Raw genomic sequence first — 22,848 nt, forward strand, 5'->3', positions numbered from 1 at the left:
CTCCCTGAATGCTTTCGGGAAAGATGAGTGTTATCTTCGAGGTTTCATCTTTCCACATTTCCAAACTATGATGAGATTCCAATAAAAAACGAAGCCATCAAAATACATTGCCACCATAACTACGCGAATCTATACGCTGTGGCTGTTCATATTCAAATTATATACTCCCTCGTGATAAAACTATAGCATTTTTTGCCATGATTTATGGTTAGTATAAGAGGGGAGTTTTGAAAGTGTTACCTTAGGCGTGTGGCGCTGTTGATTGGAATGTCTAAATCAGGCTTGATAAATGGCGTAATTGCGTGTATTAGAGATGTCAGGGGGAGGGAGACGGTCTCTGTTTGGACTCTTAGCAGAACCTCCCGCTAGAAAGATAGCTGGACTGAGGCCAGACGTGGAAGGGGGTGGGTCTCTTTGGTCGACAGCGATTTCTTGGAGGGATTTAGACGTGATCTGGGGGGCAGAGAGAGATTTACGAATTGATAGGTGGTCGCGTTTTGTTTGGCCGAGTGGGTCTGCGCAACAGAGCCCAGGAGCTTTGCGTTTCCTTCTCTTAAAGGATTAGTACTAGCGATGGCCACCAAAAGACTGCGGAAGAACCGCTACTCTGGCGACACACAGCTGGTGTCTTGGATAAGTGCGCATAAAAGTTCCACAGGGCACTGACCTCTCAAATTAGCACGGTTGGAAACTCCCTTTGCTATCTTTCGGACTCCTCAGAGAAACTCCTTCAGTCGACTTGGGTAAATGAGACTTTATTCTTTTCGTCTGTACGGTGGAACCGCAAGGCGTTGATTACAGATACCTTTTATAACTGTCTTATCGTTACTTTCGTCGTTGGTTGTGACAAAGCTCAAGGAAACAACGCTGACAAGATGACAACTGAAACCGCACAACAGCAGCTGGACCCACCGCCTCTGAGATCTAGCCCAGCGTCCGGTGCTATGCATTCCACGCTGCAGAGCGCACAGACGGTGCTGGATACCGCAGGATCACCGGCCACCACTAAGGGCAAGAAAGCAAACTCAGGCATGAGGCGCCCCGAAAAACCGCCGTATTCTTACATCGCCCTGATTGTAATGGCGATTCAGAGTTCTCCCACTAAGAGGTTGACACTTAGTGAGATATACCAATTCCTTCAGGCGCGGTTCCCATTCTTTAGGGGATCCTACCAGGGCTGGAAGAATTCCGTTAGACACAATCTCTCTCTCAATGAATGTTTCATTAAATTGCCCAAGGGCCTTGGGAGACCCGGCAAAGGGCATTACTGGACAATAGATCCTGGCAGTGAGTTTATGTTCGAAGAAGGGTCTTTTCGCCGCAGACCGCGAGGATTTCGTAGGAAATGTCAAGCCCTTAAACCAATGTACCGGATGATGAACGGCATCGGCTTCGGTACATCGATGTTGCCTCAAAACTTCGATTTCCAGTCGCCCTCTGCATCCTTGGCTTGTCACGCCAATGGTTACAATTTGGACATGATGACTAATGCTGTGCCTGGTGTGCCAGGGGGATACGACGGGCTGAGTGCGGGCCACCATGTGCCTCACATGTCGCCTAGCCCTGGATCCACCTACATGGCGGCTTGTCAAGTTACGTCTAACGGCGACTACGGTCCCGATAGCAGCAGCAGTCCCCTACACTCGCCTCCTACGATGACCAGCTCCTTGGAGTGTCATTCTCCCTATGCAGCTTCGGCACACTGGGCCTCTTCCAGTGTGCCTCCCTACATCAAGCAGCAACCACTTGCTTCAAGCAGTCCGACCTCCTCTGGTTTACATTCGAGTATGTCGCCGTATTCCATCGAGCAGAGCTACCTTCACCACAACGGCCGGGACTCCTCGGATATTTCAGGTAATATTCATGCAATGTTATGTAGATAATTCCATTAAAAGTTTGCTGTGGCATTTCTTTAACACACGTAAAACGAGAGAGAGAAATAGCGGTTCGCATAGGCCTCCATTACATATGTACATTCACAATTATCCATGACCATATAAATAAAAGATATATTGTAAACACACACTGTGTATCATGATTATAATTCCTTTAAAAATAATACAAATCAACCTGCGTCTTGAAACGTGATAATATTTAGAGTAGGCCTAGACCTTGTTTGCACAAATCCAGCTTTTGGAAATATTAAATGGAAATAAATAATAATTTATGTGGTCAGAGTGTGCCTTCCATTAGAAGTTTTAGATTCTATTAATAAAAGCTTAATGCTAAAAATAACCGACTACAGCTAAAATCTGGTTAGGCCTACACTTAAACTTCAGTTAGCAAGTTACACGTTTCATGTTTATATTACAATAACAACTTATGAACACTTTTCGGTCTCCACGTTAAAATCAATGTATAATATAATTCTACTGACATTTCTCAAGATTTGAATCCCTAGTCCATTGGGAAGTAATCTGCCTTCTGGGAGGCTTTGGTGCAATAATAATTCTCCGCCATCATGGCTCAATATGAAAGTATTTTGCTGCATCACAGTTTTTTTTTAGAACGGTGTAGCTCAACTACCGTAATTCTTAAGTTCAGGATCAAGCAGGTTAAGAAAACAGGGTCGTCTCTGACAGAGGACTGGTTATGAAAACCAACACCCTATTCTGGCTGAGGAAGATTTTCAGGCCGGGGGTACCCCAAGGGAGTCTTATGCCTTGTTAAACTTAACGTGTATTTTAACTATTCAGAACACAAGCACTCGACTGAATTGGGGCCTTCTACGTGGCTCGCTCAATGCCCAATAAGAGCTGTCAATCACCAGTGATGTTGTTTTAAAAAGCGGGCTCCGGTAATGTTCTATGTTGTAGCGTGAAACAAAACACACCGCGCATTGAACCATCACATCTGGAGTAATTTCCATGTGCATATAGTAGTTACATGGTATTAGGGGATAGTATGCTGTAATGTCTGAGAATCTGACAAATGCAAATATCTTTAAATAACATTCAAATTTGGCACAAATTTTGAGTCTACTCATTTGAGTTGTCTTGCGGCCTAAAATTCGTCATGTTAATGAAATAGTTATTCACACCTTTAGTGTGAATCTGATGTAACTTGTAATATAAAATTATAATATAAACTGCAACACAACATAGTAAACATGGGTTACATGCACGCACACACACACACACGAACACATTTGTTTTGGTTTGTTTTCATCACAACGCACAAACACTTAACTAGAAGAATATATACATCTTGTCTTTTGTATTAAATCAACCTAAATGTCTGATTTGCTCTGTTTAATTGCAGTGGGAATACCTCGATATCAAAGTCATTCTTCACCAGTGTGTGACAGGAAAGATTTTGTGTTGAACTTTAATGGCATCACATCGTTTCATCCCACTGCCAGTGGATCTTACTACCACCAACTACATCATCATCATCAAGGTGTGTGCCAAGATGTCAAGCCATGTGTAATGTAAACGCCAACAAGCCACCACATATTCCAAGAATCATGCCGGCTACGGACACTAGATTCCACACTGCGTTGACATTTATCTTAAGTTAAAACAATGCCAAACAGTATTGTAAAAAAATTAAAACCCATCCCATTCTGGGAATATTCAAACAGAACAGGAACAGATTTATAATTTAGAATATGGTCTTGTAAGATCAGTTTTCTTGAGAATAGAAAGGAAATAAAAGCACGAACTATGATGACACACTTTTGCTTCTGCCATGAAGATATCGGAGTTTGCCTCATTCACGCACAAGCAAAAAAAAGACAAAAGAGCGACCTGTGCAGTCAAATCACGCCGCCAAAGCCTGTAAAATAAGGCTGTATGCTTAGGTCATTATGCAACGGCCTGTTTTAATGTCAAATGAAGGCGATGACAATTACCATTGTTTCCATTTTATGTTAAGTTTTATTTTCATTTGTATAACAAAATACACAAAGTTTTAATGAATTAATAACTGCACTTATGTTAGATTTCAATGTTTCCAGAATGAAGTCATGTACAGTATATATCAATAAAATATATATTCTAAATGGATTGTGTCATCGATCATCTTTCTGCAGGTTTTTAGTGTAGGTTCCATATCTTATCATTTTGCCTTTACAATCTCCTGCCCTTATAAAAATGACATTTTTAAACAACTGATTGAATGGACTACGCTACCCCTTGAACCATTGATACATTTGTTTGTCATTCAAGATATTCCATTATAAACATTTTCAAGATCAGTCTGAAACATCATAAGTTGAATGAATGCATACAAATGAAATTGGCCTTGTCATAATGATGACAAAAATTGTTTGGTGAAAACAAAAGATGACTGCCAAAACATTCCCAGGCGTTTCAGTCCATCGCGGGGCGTAACGAGTTCATCCCCATTTCAATGTTTCAATTTCAATTAGTAAGGTGTAATTGTAACGGGAACTACATCACTCTTAATACTAACGCTGTAAGTCAAATAAAGGAAAACAAACCAATAAATAGATTTCCAGCAGATGTAGTTATAGATGAAGAGTGAAGATAAACATGAATTGATAGACTACAAAATACGAAATGTATTTCTGTATAAAATATATGAGCACTTCATCCCGTGCTGGCTATATGACTCCTGTGGCGCATACATATTGGAACAGGGCATCATTCACGAAGGTCCTTTAAATAATGTCTGAATATAGTGTCGAGCATTCATGCAACCATGCTGTTGCAAAACAAATACATTCTTCAAATCATGTAGCTTAGTCCTATTTGGAATAACACAGTATGCCTGTTATTGTTCGGCGTCCACGAATTTGCAGGTTATCCAATACATTTTTTAGAGGCTAGCAAGCATACTATTATTTAACACTTAATATATGTCGGTAGATAATACATCTAGCAAGTCTATGAATTAATTACGTAAGACAGCTGGTGGGGTGGCTTTGTGATAAATAAGTATTTTTAAGTATTTATTTCCGATCGAGCCAATTCTTGATTTTTCATCCGGTGCGCTAATAGGTTTGAGTAGGCCTACTTGCTTAATCCAAATATGGGGAACAGGCACTAAAATAGCCTATATTAAAATACAAAACTTCAACGGAATATTAGAAATAAAATGTATGTAATTCAGCGTAGGGAGATATGAAGCTCATGTTTGTTCCTCAAAGACCAACAGTGCTCAAAAATAGTTTCATAGTGTTATATCGCCCCCTTTTGTTCACCCACCAAAAGTTCCTTTAAATACACGACGTGTACGCAATAGTGTTGGCCTGACCACACCGTTCATTTTTGCAAAATAGTTATATTTTCAAAGACTTAAACACAGACAAAACATTAATTTATAGTACAACTGAAGTCTATTTTTTTGACGAAGGACATTAGCTACTTATATCAGTGATACTACACTAAATATCAGAATCTAACTGTATCAAGATAGGAAATAACATATTGCTACCAGAAAGTATCAAAATATAGTAGTACATTTTGTATACGAAGATACATTCTACTGAATCAGACAGTAGACACTCAACCAAGTCCTTCATAAGCTGAGTGAGGTCTGATGATGTAAAGTCAGCAGAAGTCTTAATGAGAGGTATGAGATCTATGTGGCAATGCAATCAATATTTACAAAATATTCTTCGGTGCAGGCCCCAAATTTAGCCAGCTGACATATATGCATATCACAAATTATTCATTTTACTTTCCTGTGCTGAACATTCAAAATGCCACCTCTTAAACAAGCTCCCAATGTTACACATTTTGGCTTCTATACTGCTATGTTAAAACTGAAGCCTGTTGTGCAAACGTAGACCACAGCTTACTTTACAATGCAGCAATAGCCCTACAATACAGAACTCTGATACAAAAATAAAGGAAAAAAATGAAATACTGTTAATTCCTGATTTGTCAGTTATCTTTGTACAGTGCTCTTCATGAGTAATGCATGTATTCCAATGAAGTCTATGTGGAAAACAAAAACACACAGTATACACCCCATTTTACAAACAGATCTTTAAATCACACAAATAGCTATAGTAGTAGGTGGGCATATTTGCAGGGGCCTTACCATCGAACCTCGGTGGCCAATCCCTCCATCTGGTGGTGATACCGAAGGATTTCTCTCCGCCACTCTCACACTGTGCCATTTGAGTGGCATGTATTTCTTAGACTTCTGTGAATGAAATGAAAAAGAAAACAAAACAAAAATCACCTACAAAAAACACAGCAAGTTCCATAATAACTTTTAAATTACGGAATTATGGAAAAAAAATGAAGGTCTGTCCTCAGGACAATATTCATTTGTGATTTAAGTGTGACTTAATTATGGCAGTATTGTGTGACCTGGATTCGATACACTGAAAAAGTGGTCATAGCATATGGAACAGACCACAAGCCTTTTAAACAACTGTTGATTAGAATTGGCTAAAAACTGTAAGTGTTATTCAACTCTTGAGTAAGATACGAATACATGTTGTAAATATCATGCTGTGTTAAATGTTAATGGGTTCATCAAATCTTCATCCAGCCTCAGTCAAGATGTATACAGAACTAATAACACACAGAAATTTATTTTTTTGTCTTCCCGCTGTGAGTTTTCTTTAAGCTGGTTTGACAATTATGCACACTTAAAAGCCTAAAATATGTGTCTTAGGTCTTTTGATTGAGTGATCCCCACACACCTTTGCTGCAAATACGAGTCATTTGCCGAGACAGACAGTGGTACGCACTGAACTAACATGGTACATGGTACCTTAGTTAGCGACATTATAATATCCTACAATTTAGACTTTATGTTTCTTACTGAGACATGGTTAGCAGGGAGCAGTGTTACTGTTCTCAATGAGACAGCAGCAGTAGTAGGAAAAGAGGAGGAGTAGCTGCTTTATTTAAAGATGCATTCCAGTGCAAAGACATTACACTTGGTAATTTTCTTTCTTTTGAATACCTCTGTTTCAAATCAAAGGGTGCTCCCAAAAACATATTTTAACCATTTACAGACCTGTAAGAAACTGCAAATTGTATTGATGACTTTGCTGAACTACTGCCACTTATCTCAATCAATACAACTTTTTTTATTATAATGATTTTAACATTCACGTAGATAATAACATGGACAATAATGGCAAAGAACTTTAAGCACTTGACACTTTTGGTCTCAGCATGTGAAAGAGTCTATGCACACTCAAGGCCACGCTTTAGATCTGGATATTTCTAAAGGTCCCGGCATGGTTAAGGACTTTGGCACTTTCTGATTATTTCAGTGTCCTTTTTGACTTACTGATCAGTCTGGAGGTTCAAATAAGCTCTGTTTCCGTTAAGAGAAGGTACATAAACGAGATTACTAGTGTTTAGTTTATGGAGGCCATAGCTATGTCACTATGACCTCTATAAACAAAACCTTAGTAGTTATAACTGAGTTATGCTGGGCCAGACAGCTACATTTCTCTGAGACAACTAACAGGAACTTCAACATCATCTGCACTTTATTTGTCACTGTTGACAAGCTTACAACCCCAAGCAAAACAGATAGTGCTAGAAGTCCTCTCCACAGAGAAATGTAATGAAAATCACTGAATTTCTGGGGAAAACGGTAAAAAAATGTAGTCTGACAATCAACACCACAGTCAAACAATGAAACTATGCTGTCTCTATGACCACTTAGAAATAATCAAAAAACAGTCATGTCATCTTAAATCATTTACATGTGGTCGACACACTGCCGCCTAATTTTTTTACAACTATTTTTAACTCTTTAACTCTGAACTGCCTAGCACTACCAGAGCAGGGTTGTCCCTCTCTACCTTTAAGAAGCTTTTGAAGACCCAACTCTTCAGAGAGCACTTCCCGTCCTAACTGGCACTTTGACAAGTGCTTAACTTGCAATTACAGCAGTTACATTTCTGCACTTCTTTTTCTTTCTATTTCCGTTTTTTTTATATATATTTCTTATGTAAGTAGTATGTAAAGTAGTATTTATTGTTACACCAGGTTCTATTGCTCGTAGCTTGACTATTCTCTCCCTTGTACGTCGCTTTGGACAAAAGCGTCTGCTAAATGGCTAAATGTAACTCAGGTGGTCATTTTGACCAATGTCAATCAGGTTTCCGACCTCACCACAGCACGGAAATGGCTCACTGCGTCAATGTTTATAGCAAATAAATAATTGGATGAGCCAAGATTTTCAGATTATTGTGTTTGGCAACAAAGAGAAGAGAATTAGTATTAGTAAACAGCTCAATTCAAGGTCTATAAAAACCTCTGAAGTCTGGGCATTCTAATAGACTCAGATCTCACTTTCACCAGCTGCATTAAAGCAATCAAAACAGCCTTCTATCATCTTAAAAATATGGCCAGAATAAAGTGATTGGTGTCCCAAAAAGACCAAGAGAATCTCATCCATGCTTTGATTTCTAGTAGGGTGGACTACAGTTACGATCTCTTAACTGGAGTTCCCCAAAAGATCATTAAACAGCTGCAGCTCATTCAAGTGCTGTTGCTAGAATGTTATCCAGTGCCAAGAGAACAGAGCACATTACTCCAATACTACATTTTTTACACTGGCTTCCAGTTAGTTAGCGAATACATTTTAAAATTTAAAAAATGCTGCTACTATAAATCACTGAATGGTTTAGGCCGAGAATACATATCTGATATGCTCACGGCTAAGCTCTATTGGCGGGCCTATTTATAGGGTCTATTCTAAATCGGGCTATAGGTCTATGGTTATCTATTATGTGTTTATAAAGAGATAAACACAGCTTGGGCTACTTCCAATATGTACTTTCTTTTAATTATCATTATTTAAAAAAATATTTATATGTTTTATTTTTCATTCTTAAATATTTTGTCTTTATTTTTCCTTTGGATGTTCCTTTTGCTTTTATTTATGTGAAGCACACATATGCTATTTAAATAAACTTGCGATGCACCGTTATACCAACTAACAAAACTGTTGCCCCAACATTGTATTATGTAAGTTTTAACCATGTTAGTTAGTAGTTCAACCTGGTTAATTGGCACACATTTGTATTTTAATGAGGGGCAAATCAGTTTGAGATCCGAATTTGTTCATACTGCCCAGAGGCAGACCTACATGCCAGACCAAGCTCGATCTGTCTGACATGTAGCCCTTTAAAAAAGTTGGCTAGATGCTTAAAGTTTATTAATAGTATAAATAGAATAGGTTTATAAATAGTATAAGTTAGAATAAATAAGTTCATGATATAATAAATAGCATTAAGGTTAAAGTTAATTGATTTAAAATGTTAATTATGTATTGTGTAATGTATTTGTGAAAATGTTTTGTGAATGTATTTTATTGCTGTACTGTTTGATTATGAGCGAATTACATCTGAGGTCAAAGGACAGGGAAGTGGGTGGAGTGAGATTGACGTTAGGAGAACGGGAGAGTGGGGAGACAGCGAGGAGCGAAGGAAGTGGATAGAGAAGAAGGTTGTAACGGTATAGTGAAGTATAGTGAGTTTAGTTAAAGTATTCACCAGTATAGTTTGACGAGTTCGACTAGGACTCTTATTACTTTGGGATTGGTTGTTATACTAAGACTGCTGAGTGGATAACTCAACTGTTAGATAAGTAGAGTTCAGCTGCTGGACAAGTGTCTCGTTTAAAGGGCTTAGACTAAGCTACCAAGCAAGCGACTAGCTAACGTTTCAGTAGTGAAGTCTGTGGAACCGTGTCATCAGCCATCGTTCATCTGTCATCTGCATCGGGTGACGCTACCAGTCGACTCTTCTCGTCATCCGGATCTTCGGTTGGTCTCCACCTGCTGCCGCCCTTCCTCCGCTGTGTGTGTGTCTACACACAGGCTCATTGAAGCAAGGTACCATATCATTTTTCTTTCTGCCCTCATGGTGAAGCAGCCATTTTGTTTTCGGCTATCCCGAACCCAAGCGACGTTCAGGCCTGCGCCGTTGAACTGTGGTAACTGTATTTATACAGTTTCATGTTTTCATTTTATTTTCGTTTGGACCCATGGGTTGTACAGTGTTGAAATTATATGGCATGTGTATTTGAACCTTGTTAATTTAATTACTGAATTGGTTTTCTAAGTAAATAATTCGTTTTTATTAACAGTTGTGTGTACTGATTTTTCATAGGTTGAGTTAAGAAGCCCCAAGTTGATTATTTAAAGAATTCAGGTTAGCCACCTCTCATGATAGCCACAGTTGTAGGCCTACATGTATTGTGTTCTGTCTCCTCCTACTATTTTCATTCTGCTCCTTCTCAGATGTGCGCACCTGGTTCCAATCATTAATCATCACCACACCTGTTCCCAGTGTTGGGGAGTAACGGAAAACATGTACCGGCATTACGTATTTAGAATACAAATTATGAGTAACTGTATTCCGTTACAGTTACATTGTTGAAATAAATGGATTACATGACGGTACTTCTCTGTTTCAGAAGTTTATTCACTCTCTAAATGAATTAAGGCAACTTGATGCATTTCCCAGAAGCCCCAACATGAAAATGAGCTATTTGCGTGATTAGTAGCTGCTAATAGAGTCGTAAAAGGAGCAGGTGCCAGAGCCGGCACAACAGAGCCAGGGCAGGAATGCTTTTCTATCCTGGAAATTCTATCAGCATTTCAAGTTAAAGAAAGAGAAGGGGGAACGTAATATAACTGTGCAGTGCAACCTCTGCTTGCCAGCAAGCAACCTCCTTTCTGCGTCCAAAGACTCCACCTCCAACCTGAAGAAGCATCTTAAAGTAAGTTTATTTTTTGAATTAGCCAAGGGTAGTCATCTGCTGTAGTTTTACTGGTCACCTTGCTATTTTATAGTTGTATCAGCCAGATGTGCGATTTTACATTCTCTTATGTGCCGATCTTGCCACCTGCTGCGTCCAAACACATCCACCTCCCTTTCAGCAGCCCGATGCTGCGCTCTACGGTGGAACGAGTCCTTGCGTGCCTCTCATTATAGGCCACCTCCTGCTCCTTCTGAGGGTTGGTGAGTGGGGTCATCAGCCAAGGGGCCAGCGCATATCCGCGATCTCCTAATAAAACAAGTAATTAGAAGAATATAGGCCTACTGTTGCTGGAACAATCAATTCCGCACAGATACTTACCAAATAGCCACGAGTCTTCAGCGTCTCCTTGCTCGAGGTGCACACCCACAGCGCTGTTTCAAAAAATGTAGGAGTCATGTGCACCTCCTGGGATGTGGGAGACCACGTTGAGCAGGTGGTACTGGGCGTCGCAGATTATCTGCACATTTATTGAATGGTACCGTTTCCCATTTAGATAGGGGAACGGATTTGGAGAGGGTGCCTTGATGTGCACGTGAGTGTAGTCTATTGCACCGATGGTGTTGGGCAGACCAGCAATGGCATAAAATGCCCTCTTCACCGGGATCTCCTCCTGCTCGCCATAAGGGAAGCAGATATAGTCTGGGACCAGTTGGACGATCCCATTAACCACTCTTTGCAGGCTGCGGCTGATTGATGGCTGTGAAATGCCCACCCTGTCTCCCAGCTCCCTCTGGAATGCCCCAATGGTTAAAAATCCCAAGGCGGACAGCACCTGGACGTGTGGTGGCACTGGGTTGGAGCGTCTGGTCCGGCTCCTCAGTGCTGGCTCCAGTGTGTTGCAGAGGTCTAAGAGGACAGGCCTCAGAAGCCTAAAGTCTCCAATGAGAAAGTCAGTCATCGCTCTCTGCGAAAAGGTCTAAATGGTCGCGGTACAGGCACTCAGCGCACAATCACCAATATACTCGAGCAACAGTTATTGTGCCATATTGTATGTTTATGCCTAGGGTGCACACTTGTCCCTCTAAATAGCTCGATTGATCAGTGATAATTGCATGGCCTGGTTGAATTTATATAATAATAATTCATTTTATTTGTAACGCACTCTTCATTCAGAAGAATCTCAGAGTGCCAATATGATGGTCAGGTCCAAGTGCAAGTTATTTAAGGTTTTATTAGTCACTAGTGATGGGAAGTTCGGATAATTTGACTGTTCTCGGTTCTTTGAATCTCGTTCAGTAAAAATAAAGGAATCTTTTTTCGAGTCATTCGTTCATTTCAATGCTCAACATTTTATAGCCAATTCCCTGGCCTAAATACGTCCACTTATCATATTATCATGTAGGTTAGTGCATGTAAACCAGCAGATACTAATTTAAAATAAATTCCTGCATTCAAAGTGTATCATGACAGTTTGGATGATTTTGAAATGGTCATTTATTATCACACTAGCATTTAATTATCACGCAAACAATTACGCTGCACTGAACTGTAAGTAAAGTACAAAAAAGTAAAAATATCGAAACCTGTAATTATTACTTGTGAACTACTAAACCTGGGTCCTCATTTATAAAATGTTGCGTAGAAACCGTCCTCCATTTGATCCAAGTCATTTTCTGAAATTATCGTAAGTGTGATTCACAGAAAAAGAACATACGCACAAAAAAACACGTGTACGCCAATCATTCGGTTAGAAATCACAAATGATCGTGGAATTGTGCGCAGCTGAATGTTCTCACATCTCCGCCCTCAAAACGCCCCTACTTAATGTAATTAGCATATAAATTGAGCGCATTCTCAAGGCACTCTGTGACGATGGCAAGTAAAAAAGATATTCGGAAGAAAAACTATAGCGAGGCCGAAATCGCTGTTTTGCTGAGGGAGGTGGAGATGCGGGCCAATACACTGTTTGGAAGCATGTCTGGCAGCGTACTGCCCAAATCAAAATATGTAGCCTGGCAAGGTGTTACTGTTACTACACAATGGTAGTCCTTTGGGGGATCGTAGTCCCTCACATTGCGCATGCGTCATTTTGCGACAGTCAACTGCTGTCGACAGCGAAGCCGCGCATGCGTCACAACCTCAACGACAGATCATGGAGAATTCAATCATGGAGAAAAGCGACGAAAGTCAGTTTTTTGAAAACATGGCCATTTATTTAAAAACAAAGAAGATGTTGCCACAGTGGACAAAACAGATGAGGTGGAGGATCAAAAAGTCTCTCTACAGTTTTGTTTTGAAGGGTACGTACGTTGTACAGCACAACTCAATTTATTACTCACACCGTAACTTCTTTTTATGTCCAGCTTTAACTAGCTAACCGAGCTAATTCCGGTGCATTTACATTTTTCTGGGAAATGTTTATCAATGTACACTGTCCCTTTTTAAATAAACGCATAAACAAACAAACAACAGCAGTAAAATGAAGACTGCCAAAATAGACTGAGCCAATTAGCTTAAAAAGGGTGAAAGGTGGAAGTAAATACAGCACAATATCAGATGCATTATGAGGAGCTCTTAAACCAATGTCCTACATGGCCCTGTTCATATCCCACTGTATCCTGGTAGATGGGAGACTCTTTTACACCGGCCCATCACAAACATTTATGAGAATGTTGACGATGACGGAGCAGGAGAGGTCAGCTGTGCTCACCGAGTGCCACGATCGAAGCAACCACAACGGGGTCAGGGGAACCTGCAACCGTGTGGTTGCCAGTTATTACTGGCTAACCATTACACAGGATGTGGAGGCCTGGGTAAGAATTATTCTGGGATATGATATTCCATGCAAAGTTTTCGCTGCTTTTGACCCATCTGAGAAGTTGGTGTCACAAACACACACTCACACTGAGAGTTGTAAGCTCACAGGTGCAGACATTGGGATTACAACCCTGTCCTCTATCAATTCGCTTTTATGTAAACTGGTTTCTGATATAGGTCAGGTGCTGTCATGCCTGTCAGGTTAATGACCCAATCACGACTTGAGGCAACACCTGAAGCCCAAGTCACAAATTTTCAGTGATGAGCGGGTAAATGAAAAGTGGCAATAATATGGTTACCTACTGTTAGTTGTTTACCTAAATGTATCTCTTTATCGTTTTTTTTTTTTTTAAATTGATGTTTACTAACCAGCTTTTCACTCACTTATAGTATGTCCTTTGCTTGCAATTGCTGATGGCCGAACAAATAGTAGATTGTTTCTCCAAATTTGCTCTCAACTGTATATTGATTTACTTGAATAGACCTATGAGCTCCTAAGACTCATCGAAGAGGTAACAGGCATCGGAGCCAAAATTAAGGCAGGCAGCATAGACCTCATTGATTTTGTCTTTGACATACTGCTCCCAGAGGTATGGTCAATGTATGCGGAAATGCCAGCTAGTTATTGTGTTATCACAAACTTTAAAATTTGACTGTATGGTTTTGTGGTTTGCAAAGTTTTTGAGTTTCTCTACCGGTCGCACACAATCTTAGATAACCTTTTATGTGACAAACAAACATATTTATCTAACGATATTTCCATTTCATAGTCTATTTCATATCTATTCAATAGAAAAACAATCAATAAAACACTTACATTTGGTCTGTAGCCCTATTTGGACAACCATAGTGATGTAATCATTGACTCTTTTTTTCAGACAACCATTAAGATCCTGGAGAGCGCAGGAATCACTCGAATCCAGGCAGAAAAGAGGATGCAAGGAGTTGCCTGGAACTGAACTTACTTTATGCATTACACATAGTCTACATTACTGCGCGCATGACATTTTATTTTACTGTTCTTCTCACATACTGACTTTTGTACATATTTTGTAAATAAACGAATTATTGTTAAAACGTTACCCGGCGGTGTCTGTCTTCCCTATGTCATGGCTACTGTGAGCTAGGTAGTCGTGACACATTAAAGTGTTGAATGAACCATACACCCTACTTGAACACTTGATTAAGTTATAGAGGAGGCATTACTGACTTGTGATAAAGCAATGATTTTGCCAATGTTGTGACAAGGTCATCAAAGGTGGCTCTCTTTTGGCCAAAGGACACATTTAAAAAGTAGAAGTGATATATGAAAGCAGAGGTGATAGTTTGTTTTTTAAACTTCATGTTTATTGAATTATTATTTAAACAGAGAGAGGCAAGAGAGGCTGCTGAAAAAGACGAGCGGCGATATAGGGAGGCCTGGAGAGGGAAGAGAGTCGCCACCGGGAGATGGTGGAAAGAGAGGAGGCGATTCTATCTTCTCAGAGAGAGTGAGGAGAGGAGAGAGCGGGAGGCAGGAGCCAGAGAGGTGCGCCTCCTCACCCTTTTAGAAAAGTTTGGTGCTCAAAAATGAATAAAGCCTAAAGCAAGTGTTTACTAACACTTAACCCTTAGGGGGCTGAGCAGTGCCGCTGCTAGCCATTTTGGTGCCCTAAGCATAACTCCTTTATGATGCCCCCCGAGAAAAAAACGTTTGTTTCTGCCAGTTTAACATTTTGCCAACAGCTGACCAACAATAATGGAAATCGCAAGGTTTCATTAGCCATACCATACACGTATTCATTTCAGTGTAATTTTGGCTAACCACTACTGAACTGGCTTGGATGTATTGTTCATAGTAATAGTCAAGAGAATTATTACAAGATTCTCTCAAATTTCATGTTGTTTCATGTTTTCTTGAAATACCATTAGACCAAGGCTGCACAATTTGGACGCCGCGCTCTATTTTTTTCGGCCCGCACTCCGGTCAGAATCAGAGTCAGAACTTAATTCGTTAAACAGCATTTTAACCCATCTCGAACAGGGCCTCTGTCTCAACGTCCTATGTAACTCAGACTGGTTGCAGTTCACTGCCTGGCCACAGTTTTAACATTGTTTTAGATGGGTCAAGGGGGGGGCGCTATTTACCTCTTGTCAATACAGATCCATAACTTTGCAGCTAAAGTTTGATTCCTGGTTGCTATGCTAGCTAGCTAGCTAAGGAACCTTTCAATAATCTTAAACAATTTAAATGGAAGATTTCCGTTTGCATGAAATGATAGCTAGTTATCTAGCTAATGTTATAGTCTCCTAGATTTAACTTCTACAATTATAATGGGTGCCTGTTACACTTCGTATGAACGAGTTAATATTCACATATATTAACACCAGTTCATCATGTGTAAAGAATGCTGATATGAAATATGCAAACAACCAGTAGTCAATGTGCAAGCTTCCAATTTAATCGTGATTTAAGATACTCTATTTAAGTTGGGGCAGTCTGTCCTTCAGTCGAGGCATGATGATCTCTCGTTTCTGTTCGTGTTGGCGAGTCAAATGCAGTTGAGAGGAGCTTGTCTCCAGGGGACAGATTACACTTAACTGTTATATTTTTCTCTATTCACGGATACACATAAAAAAGGCTGTGATTGGAATACGGGACTGGAGCTCAAAATCACCCAAAATTCGGGATGTCCCAGACAATTCTGGACTGTTGGCAAACCTACTTGCACCTAAGTTATAACATATTTGAGTGTGCTAACATTAGCAATCACGTCAGCTAGTTCGAGGTGTATGCATACCATTAAATTAGCAGCACATTTCCCGTATTTAACAATGATTAAACATGGACTTGCCTGCAAGTGATGCACAGTCATCGTCTCGCAGTTTCTTTCTATTTCTGTTTTCTGCCCTTAACTCCTGTTGTCTTTTTGAGGCCATTTTCGAAAAGTTCACCTAGCCTACTGTCAAAGTTCGTCAGGCCACTGAGATAGGAAAGGGCACCCACGGCGAGCTTGGGAAGTTGAGTTTGTTTGTTTTTTTTTGGGGGGGGGGCACCATCGTTTGAGCAATTAAATATATCTCTTGTTCTGCCTGTTTTGTAATATACATGCCTAAAGGTGCCTAATATTTCCATACTGAAATAATATCGGCATTATCGACTATGATGATTTTTCAGTTGCCTATTTTTTTGGTGCCCCCTCAGGACTTGGTTCCCTACGCACAGCGCGTAGTGCGCGTTATGGGAGAGGCGGCACTGGGGCTGAGGCCTGTTTGACTTTTGTAGGAAGTCAGTAGTGATCACTGAATTACCATACCCCAGCTGTCATTTGCTAATGGGCGGGCTGTTAGGAGCTCAAACCTCACTCAAAGACTGAAATGTGCAAGGGGTTAGTTCTATTCTTCTTATTCTTGACTGAGCCTATGCAACAGTCCCGATGGGGCGGCCACGAGAAAATTAACTAATCTCTCTTTGAGAGGACTCGTTACTCCCAAGTCCTTGTAAGGATTCGTTCACGAACGACACATCACTATTTGTCACATACAACATCAAACCAGTAAGATGAGCAGTGGAATTGTTCTCCACCGGCTCTAACAGTGTGCACACTAAGCAAGTTAAACAAAAGAAAACAACCATAAAAAATAACTACAGAGAAAAGACGGTATGTGGACTATTAATACAAAATTGCATTCAATACATGAGTAGGCTACTTGGCTGCTTTCACATGTTTATTTGTCCATTCTATTCCACTATGGCTATATCAACGCGATTGAGTTTAGTGCTTATTTATTTATTCACTTACATTTGCAGTGTTCGTGTAGTCCCTTTATTTATTTTAGATGCTTCATAGAATCATGACTATAAACGACTATGACGATTTCTCACAAATTCAGCCCTTAACACTTCAAACACGGAGCGGCCAAGTGGGGCGTCTTGTGGTTTTTGAGGAATCGCATTTGAGAAAACTGGCCGATTTACGACTGCAATTTCGCGTTCTGAAAGTCTTCTGAAGTTCAGAACAAATCCCAGATGAGAGAACTTTCATGAATGCCAAATGTTTTCCTAAATCCACCGGAAGTGGAGTTCAGAAGAAATTCCTTCTTAAATTCTTCTCAACTGCATTCGAGAATGAGGCAAAATGTTATGCTAACATTAACGCTACAGCAGGTGTTCGCACGAAAACCTTTTTCACACAGTATGTAAGCACATTTCACACAGTATATAAGCATATCTTCACAGCATGTATGCATATTTCACTCTTCAAGCAGTTTTCAGCAAGCATATATTTATATAGGTTTGTCAAACATGACTCAAGCCTGATATGCATAAGGATCGATGTCTTGGCTGACGGGTCCATCTATCTGCGGCTCATTCAACCAGACCAACGTCCGGGACTGTGGTGGAACACAGACTGCAAGCAAGCAGGTTTGGCGAATCAGTGGTCCTAGCTGGCAAGTTAAATAATTGGTTAATCACGTTAAATTGCACAATTGCAAACAAGTACTCTCAAAGCCGCGTTTTTTTTTATTCCCAGTGGTGCCCAGGATGCTAGCTAGCGAGCGACTACATGAGTAGAATTCCACTCTAAGATGACTGATTTCATGATGGAAGCACCTGCTACTCCCTCAACAAACGACGGTGGTGACGATGACCAACACCCGTGGCCATATTTGCGAGAAATGTTTTCTTATGTTGGAGTGAAAGATTCTTCGTACCGGATGAAGTGCCTCTCATGCTTACCCTCGTCAAAAGATGCTCAACAGCCCTAGCCTGTAAACAACTGAGAGGTTTGCACACATTTGATGTGTTGGCAAACGCCCTGAATGACATCCATTCCGAGTTCGAAATTCGGGAGAAGATTCAGAGAACAACAGACAATGGCTCTAACTTCATAAAAGCTTTCCAAGTTTTTGGTGAAGATGAGAACAACAATGAAGTCGGAAGTGATGCATCTCAACCAGGAGAGGATCAAGAGGGGGGTGAAGAAGTGGAGTTTGTTGATGTGTCAGCGCTTCTGAATGAAGATGATGGTTTGGATCCTTATTGGGTGCGCGATCAGAGCTGAGGCCTGTTTGCAGAGCTGCCAACTCTCACGGTTTCGCTGTGTGACACATGCTTTTGCATGTTTTCACACGTACCTCACGCCACACATCCAATTTGTCACGCAAAAAAAAAGTATCTGATTTTGGGCCGAGACGCGTTCGTTCCTTTTCAAACTCCCCGACGGTAGATGGCACTAAGGAGCGCATCTGTAACCCTATTCGCTGCATAGACATCCTATTTACCCCAAAGAGTATAGGAGTCCCGAAGTTAGCGACAGAAGAAGAGTTACAAAGAGAGACAACCGCTGGAGAAACTCGGGAAGAGAATCCATCGCTGAAGAAAATATTCATCTCCAATCTGAGCAGAGACTAGGTATGTTTATGACATGTGGTTCAATTAAGTACTTACTCTCTTAAACTTTAAATCTTGAAAGAAATTATTTGTTTGTGTTTGTGAACTTGATTTTGTGTGGTGAATGTAAACTCAGCTGTCATAACAAGCAGCAGGAGAGCACCTTGTTAACCTCGTGGTATACTGCATGCTCAAAACATCATAGCATTGTTTATTTAGGCTGCTCACATAGCATTTATCTTTTTATTAACAGGCCAAAGAAAAGCAGCAACATATAGAACCCTTTTCCAAAATGAGTGGACCTCTACATGGCCATTTATTACAAGAGGGAGCCTCAACACGCACTACTGGTGTGCAGTCTGCCGTATTGAAAACTCATGTTGCCACCAGGGTGTGACAGATGTAATGCGCCACATAAAAACCAAAGGCCACCAAGAAAAGCAACGAGCTCTTCAGTCCACAGCAACACTATCCCAATATGCAATGCCCGTTCCCTCTGTTGGAGGGATGTCTGCACAAGAGGTTAAGGTATGATATGTGTAATAGTCCTGTCAAGGTTCAGTCAAGAGTTTTGTGTTCTAGTTGATCACGGTAAAGTCATGGTTGATAGTTTTGACTAATTTGTGGTTTGTATTTCAGTGTATTACAGTCCAATTTCCTTAATTTGAGATCTTAGTTGCTGAATGTGTTTTTTACGTGTGCCCTATTATCACAGGTGTCCATTTGAAATAAACTATGGTCTTTTGGGAGGATTCATCATTTTTTATTTCTTACAGACAAGAAGGGCTGCCATGGAAAAAGGGGTCCGGGCGACGTCACAATGGCTTTCGAACGACTCTTGAGTGACAGTTGCTATACCAACAATAGCATTACGTAACCCGGACCCCTTTTGGCTATCAGTCAGTGAGTCTCAAGAGTCGTTCGAAAGCCATCAGCTACTTTTTAATCGCTTAATATTGTGCCTAAACGGACAACACGTAACCCAGACGCCTTTTGGCTATCAGTCAGTGAGTCTCAAGTCGTTCGAAAGACATCAGCTACTTTTTAGTCGCTTAAGATTGTTGCACAACGGGGGAATTGCTAATTGCTAACGAGGTGCTAGTGGCTAACCCTATGTGCTTACTTACAGGAGACTGGCAGCCAATATTAAGCGACTAAAAAGCAGCGGATGGCTTTCGAACAACTATTGAGACTATCTGACTGATAGCCAAAAAGTGTCTGGGTTACAGTGTCCTTTTAGGCACAATATTAAGAGACTAAGCTGTAGTTTTAGCTACACCTGCCTAGCAGGTATCCTGTAGCAAATTTCAACAGGTTTCGCCGCTAGCATCTCGTTAGCGATTAGCAATTACTTCGTTGTGCTCTACAGTTAAAGGTGCTGCAAACAATTCCCTGTTTTGTGAAAATGTAATTGTGGGTGCCGTCAGATATGTCTAAATATCACAACACATTAAGGACTTTCTTAGAGCAACACAACAAAGGAATTGCTAATCGCTAACAAGATGCTAGCGCGAACCTGAAATTTGATTACTTTGATACTATAACTAACTAGCGAGTCAACAACTTTCCTAACACAGTCAAACATCAAGCACATGGTTGTTTTGCTTGGTTTATGGCAGGTCAAATACAGGCAAGCTGGTCTCAGGTAGATAAGTATAATGGGAGATGCTCTGGGGTAAATTGCGTTATTGAGGTATTTAATGCAGCGCAAGTCTGTCACGTCCAAAAAAGTGTCCGGTGACGTAATGCAAGCGTTGGTATAGCAACTGTCACTCAAGAGTCGTTCGAAGCCAATATTACATCACCCGGACCCTTTTTGGCACCCGGACACCTTTTTCCATGACAGCTCAAAATGACAGCTGGGTTGGTAGTTCATAATGTTCCTCTAGCCTTTGCGGACCACCTGGGGCCTCTCCTAAAAGACTGTTTAGGAGATTCGAAGATGGCACAGGACTACAGGTGTGCCAGGACTAAGTCTTCCTGCATTTTTAACGAAGTGCTGGTGCCTTATCTCACACAAGAGCTTGTGAAGGAGCTCAAAAACGGCCCATACACACTTGTTACAGATGGGTCAAATGACACGGGTATTTCCCAAACTATTTATCTCTTCTGCAAAACATTTGCTTTGTGAAAACATCGAACAACATGTACATTTGTATAATTCTAACTCGTCATTTTAGGAGTGCAAAAGATGAACCCGCTTACTGTCTGGGTCTTAATGGGAAGCAAAGTTGTCCACCAATTTTTAAGCATGTGCACAACAAGTGGAAAGACATGTGGGACAGCAAGCGACATCTTCGCCAAGAGTAACTCCACCCTAGAGGAGCATGGTATCCCTTGGGAGAACTGCGTTGCTCTCTCAGTTGACAATGCAGCTGTGAACATCGGACCACGCAATTCCATCGCCTCTAGGGTGCTCCCGAAACACCCCAACACCCATATTCATGGTTGTCCTTGTCATGTGGCACTTAATACCGGCAAAGCTGCAGGAGGGGGATTTTTTAAAGTGAGTTAAAGCAGCATTAAGGAGTTTTTCCCTTGGAGTTCTTTAAGGTTTGGAGGTATTTAACGTTTACTTCAGTGTCGTAAATACCCAGTTACGATAGATGCAGCCTCGCATACACTTGTATTGATGACCAGACGAAGTCAGAAACCAACAAATTATGTCAACCGATAAGGTAAGAATATTCAAAGATTTTACATAAATATGACCGCATAGTTTTATTCATTGTGATATCGGAGATGAATGCTAACATAACTAAAAGAATGACAACATTTAGTTTAGATGAAATACCGATCGCGTTTTCAGCCTATACATTGTGTGATCGAATACAATATAGTTGACAACACCAAAACGCTACATATTCATAATTTACATTGGAACATGTAATTCATTACAAGCTAGTGAAGTTAGGTTTCCAAGGTTGTAAACTTCTAAAGCTTACCTTGCGTGTGATTGACTAAGACTAACGTGTGAAATCCTTGGCGTGTGAGACACTGATTTGCATGCTAGTCTGAGACGGTCGATTACTTTTGGCATCTACTAAAATAGGGTGACCAGACGTGCTCTGTTACCCGGACAGGTCCTCTTTCGAGACCTAAAAAATGCGTCCAGCAGGGATTCCAAAAACGTCCGGGATTTTGCCTTGTCGGATATCTGTGTTTATCTGGGTCTTTCACAAACTAGTTATTACGCCCTTACAAGGTTTGGAAAGGGTATTTCCCTTACGTTCTACCTTCTTGCGCGAGCTCTGACTGTAGAGAGAACTGTCAATGGTCGATGGGCCTTGTCAGTGCTGGCAGATGTACGATAATTATCCTCTAAATACGATCATTCTGAGCCTTTGGTAAATTTCGTCGTGGGGGAGGGCTATACACTACCCCTCCCCCGCAACGAAGTGTCCTCTTTTTCACAAACTAAAATCTGGTCACCCTAACTAAAACTACAAATCTCCGTGAGACAGGGATGACACTGATAAGGCTACAGCCTATTCTTTCATTAATTACATAGGCAGGGATGTACATCACAATACATCAATAATGTTTTATCGACATAGGACAGATCACAATAGCTAACGTCAAAGACAGTAGAAACAGTTTATTATAACACTGTATTAGCTAAATTCGAAAGGATAATTCATGCATGGCTAATGGTGTATGAGGTTTGGATGTCAACAAGTTTTTTTCTATGGTTTTATTGCAGGAATCGACGTCATTGTCAACATCTGCCTCTTCTGAGGTAGAGACAGGTAGGGACCTTTACATTGGTGCACCTGCAGTAATTGCAGGGAGATGGAGACCAAGAAAGGCTCTGCTGCCGCCAGGCCCCTGAAAACTCCGTCAGCAGCATGGCACATATGCAGTTATATGTTCTTGACCCGTGCGTTTTACGGCTGGCATGGGCTGCATGGAACGATGTGTTTGCTGTTGATGACGAACAGGAACCAGGGGTGGAGCAGCGACAGTACAGACATGCGGCATACCGCCAATTTGTACTGT

At 40.8% G+C, this 22,848-nt stretch overlaps 2 protein-coding genes across 2 annotated transcripts; one reads left to right on the forward strand and one right to left on the reverse strand.

Moving 5' to 3' along the window:
• The first annotated feature begins 326 nt into the window (after window positions 1-326).
• foxf2a (forkhead box F2a) lies at window positions 327-3,952 on the forward strand. Its single transcript, XM_012826170.3, has 2 exons — window positions 327-1,854; window positions 3,262-3,952. The coding sequence occupies exons 1-2, from the start codon at window positions 876-878 to the stop codon at window positions 3,432-3,434; spliced, it is 1,152 nt and encodes a 383-aa protein (XP_012681624.1). The 5' UTR covers window positions 327-875; the 3' UTR covers window positions 3,435-3,952.
• A 6,830-nt stretch (window positions 3,953-10,782) lies between these two features.
• Window positions 10,783-11,616, reverse strand: LOC105898541 (putative nuclease HARBI1). Its single transcript, XM_031562807.1, has 2 exons — window positions 11,121-11,616; window positions 10,783-10,964 (listed from the first exon to the last, which is right to left on the reverse strand). The coding sequence occupies exons 1-2, from the start codon at window positions 11,614-11,616 to the stop codon at window positions 10,783-10,785; spliced, it is 678 nt and encodes a 225-aa protein (XP_031418667.1).
• Window positions 11,617-22,848: the final 11,232 nt, after the last annotated feature.

Source organism: Clupea harengus, chromosome 25 (assembly GCF_900700415.2).
Source record: "Clupea harengus chromosome 25, Ch_v2.0.2, whole genome shotgun sequence".
NCBI classification, from domain to species: Eukaryota; Metazoa; Chordata; class Actinopteri; order Clupeiformes; family Clupeidae; genus Clupea; species Clupea harengus.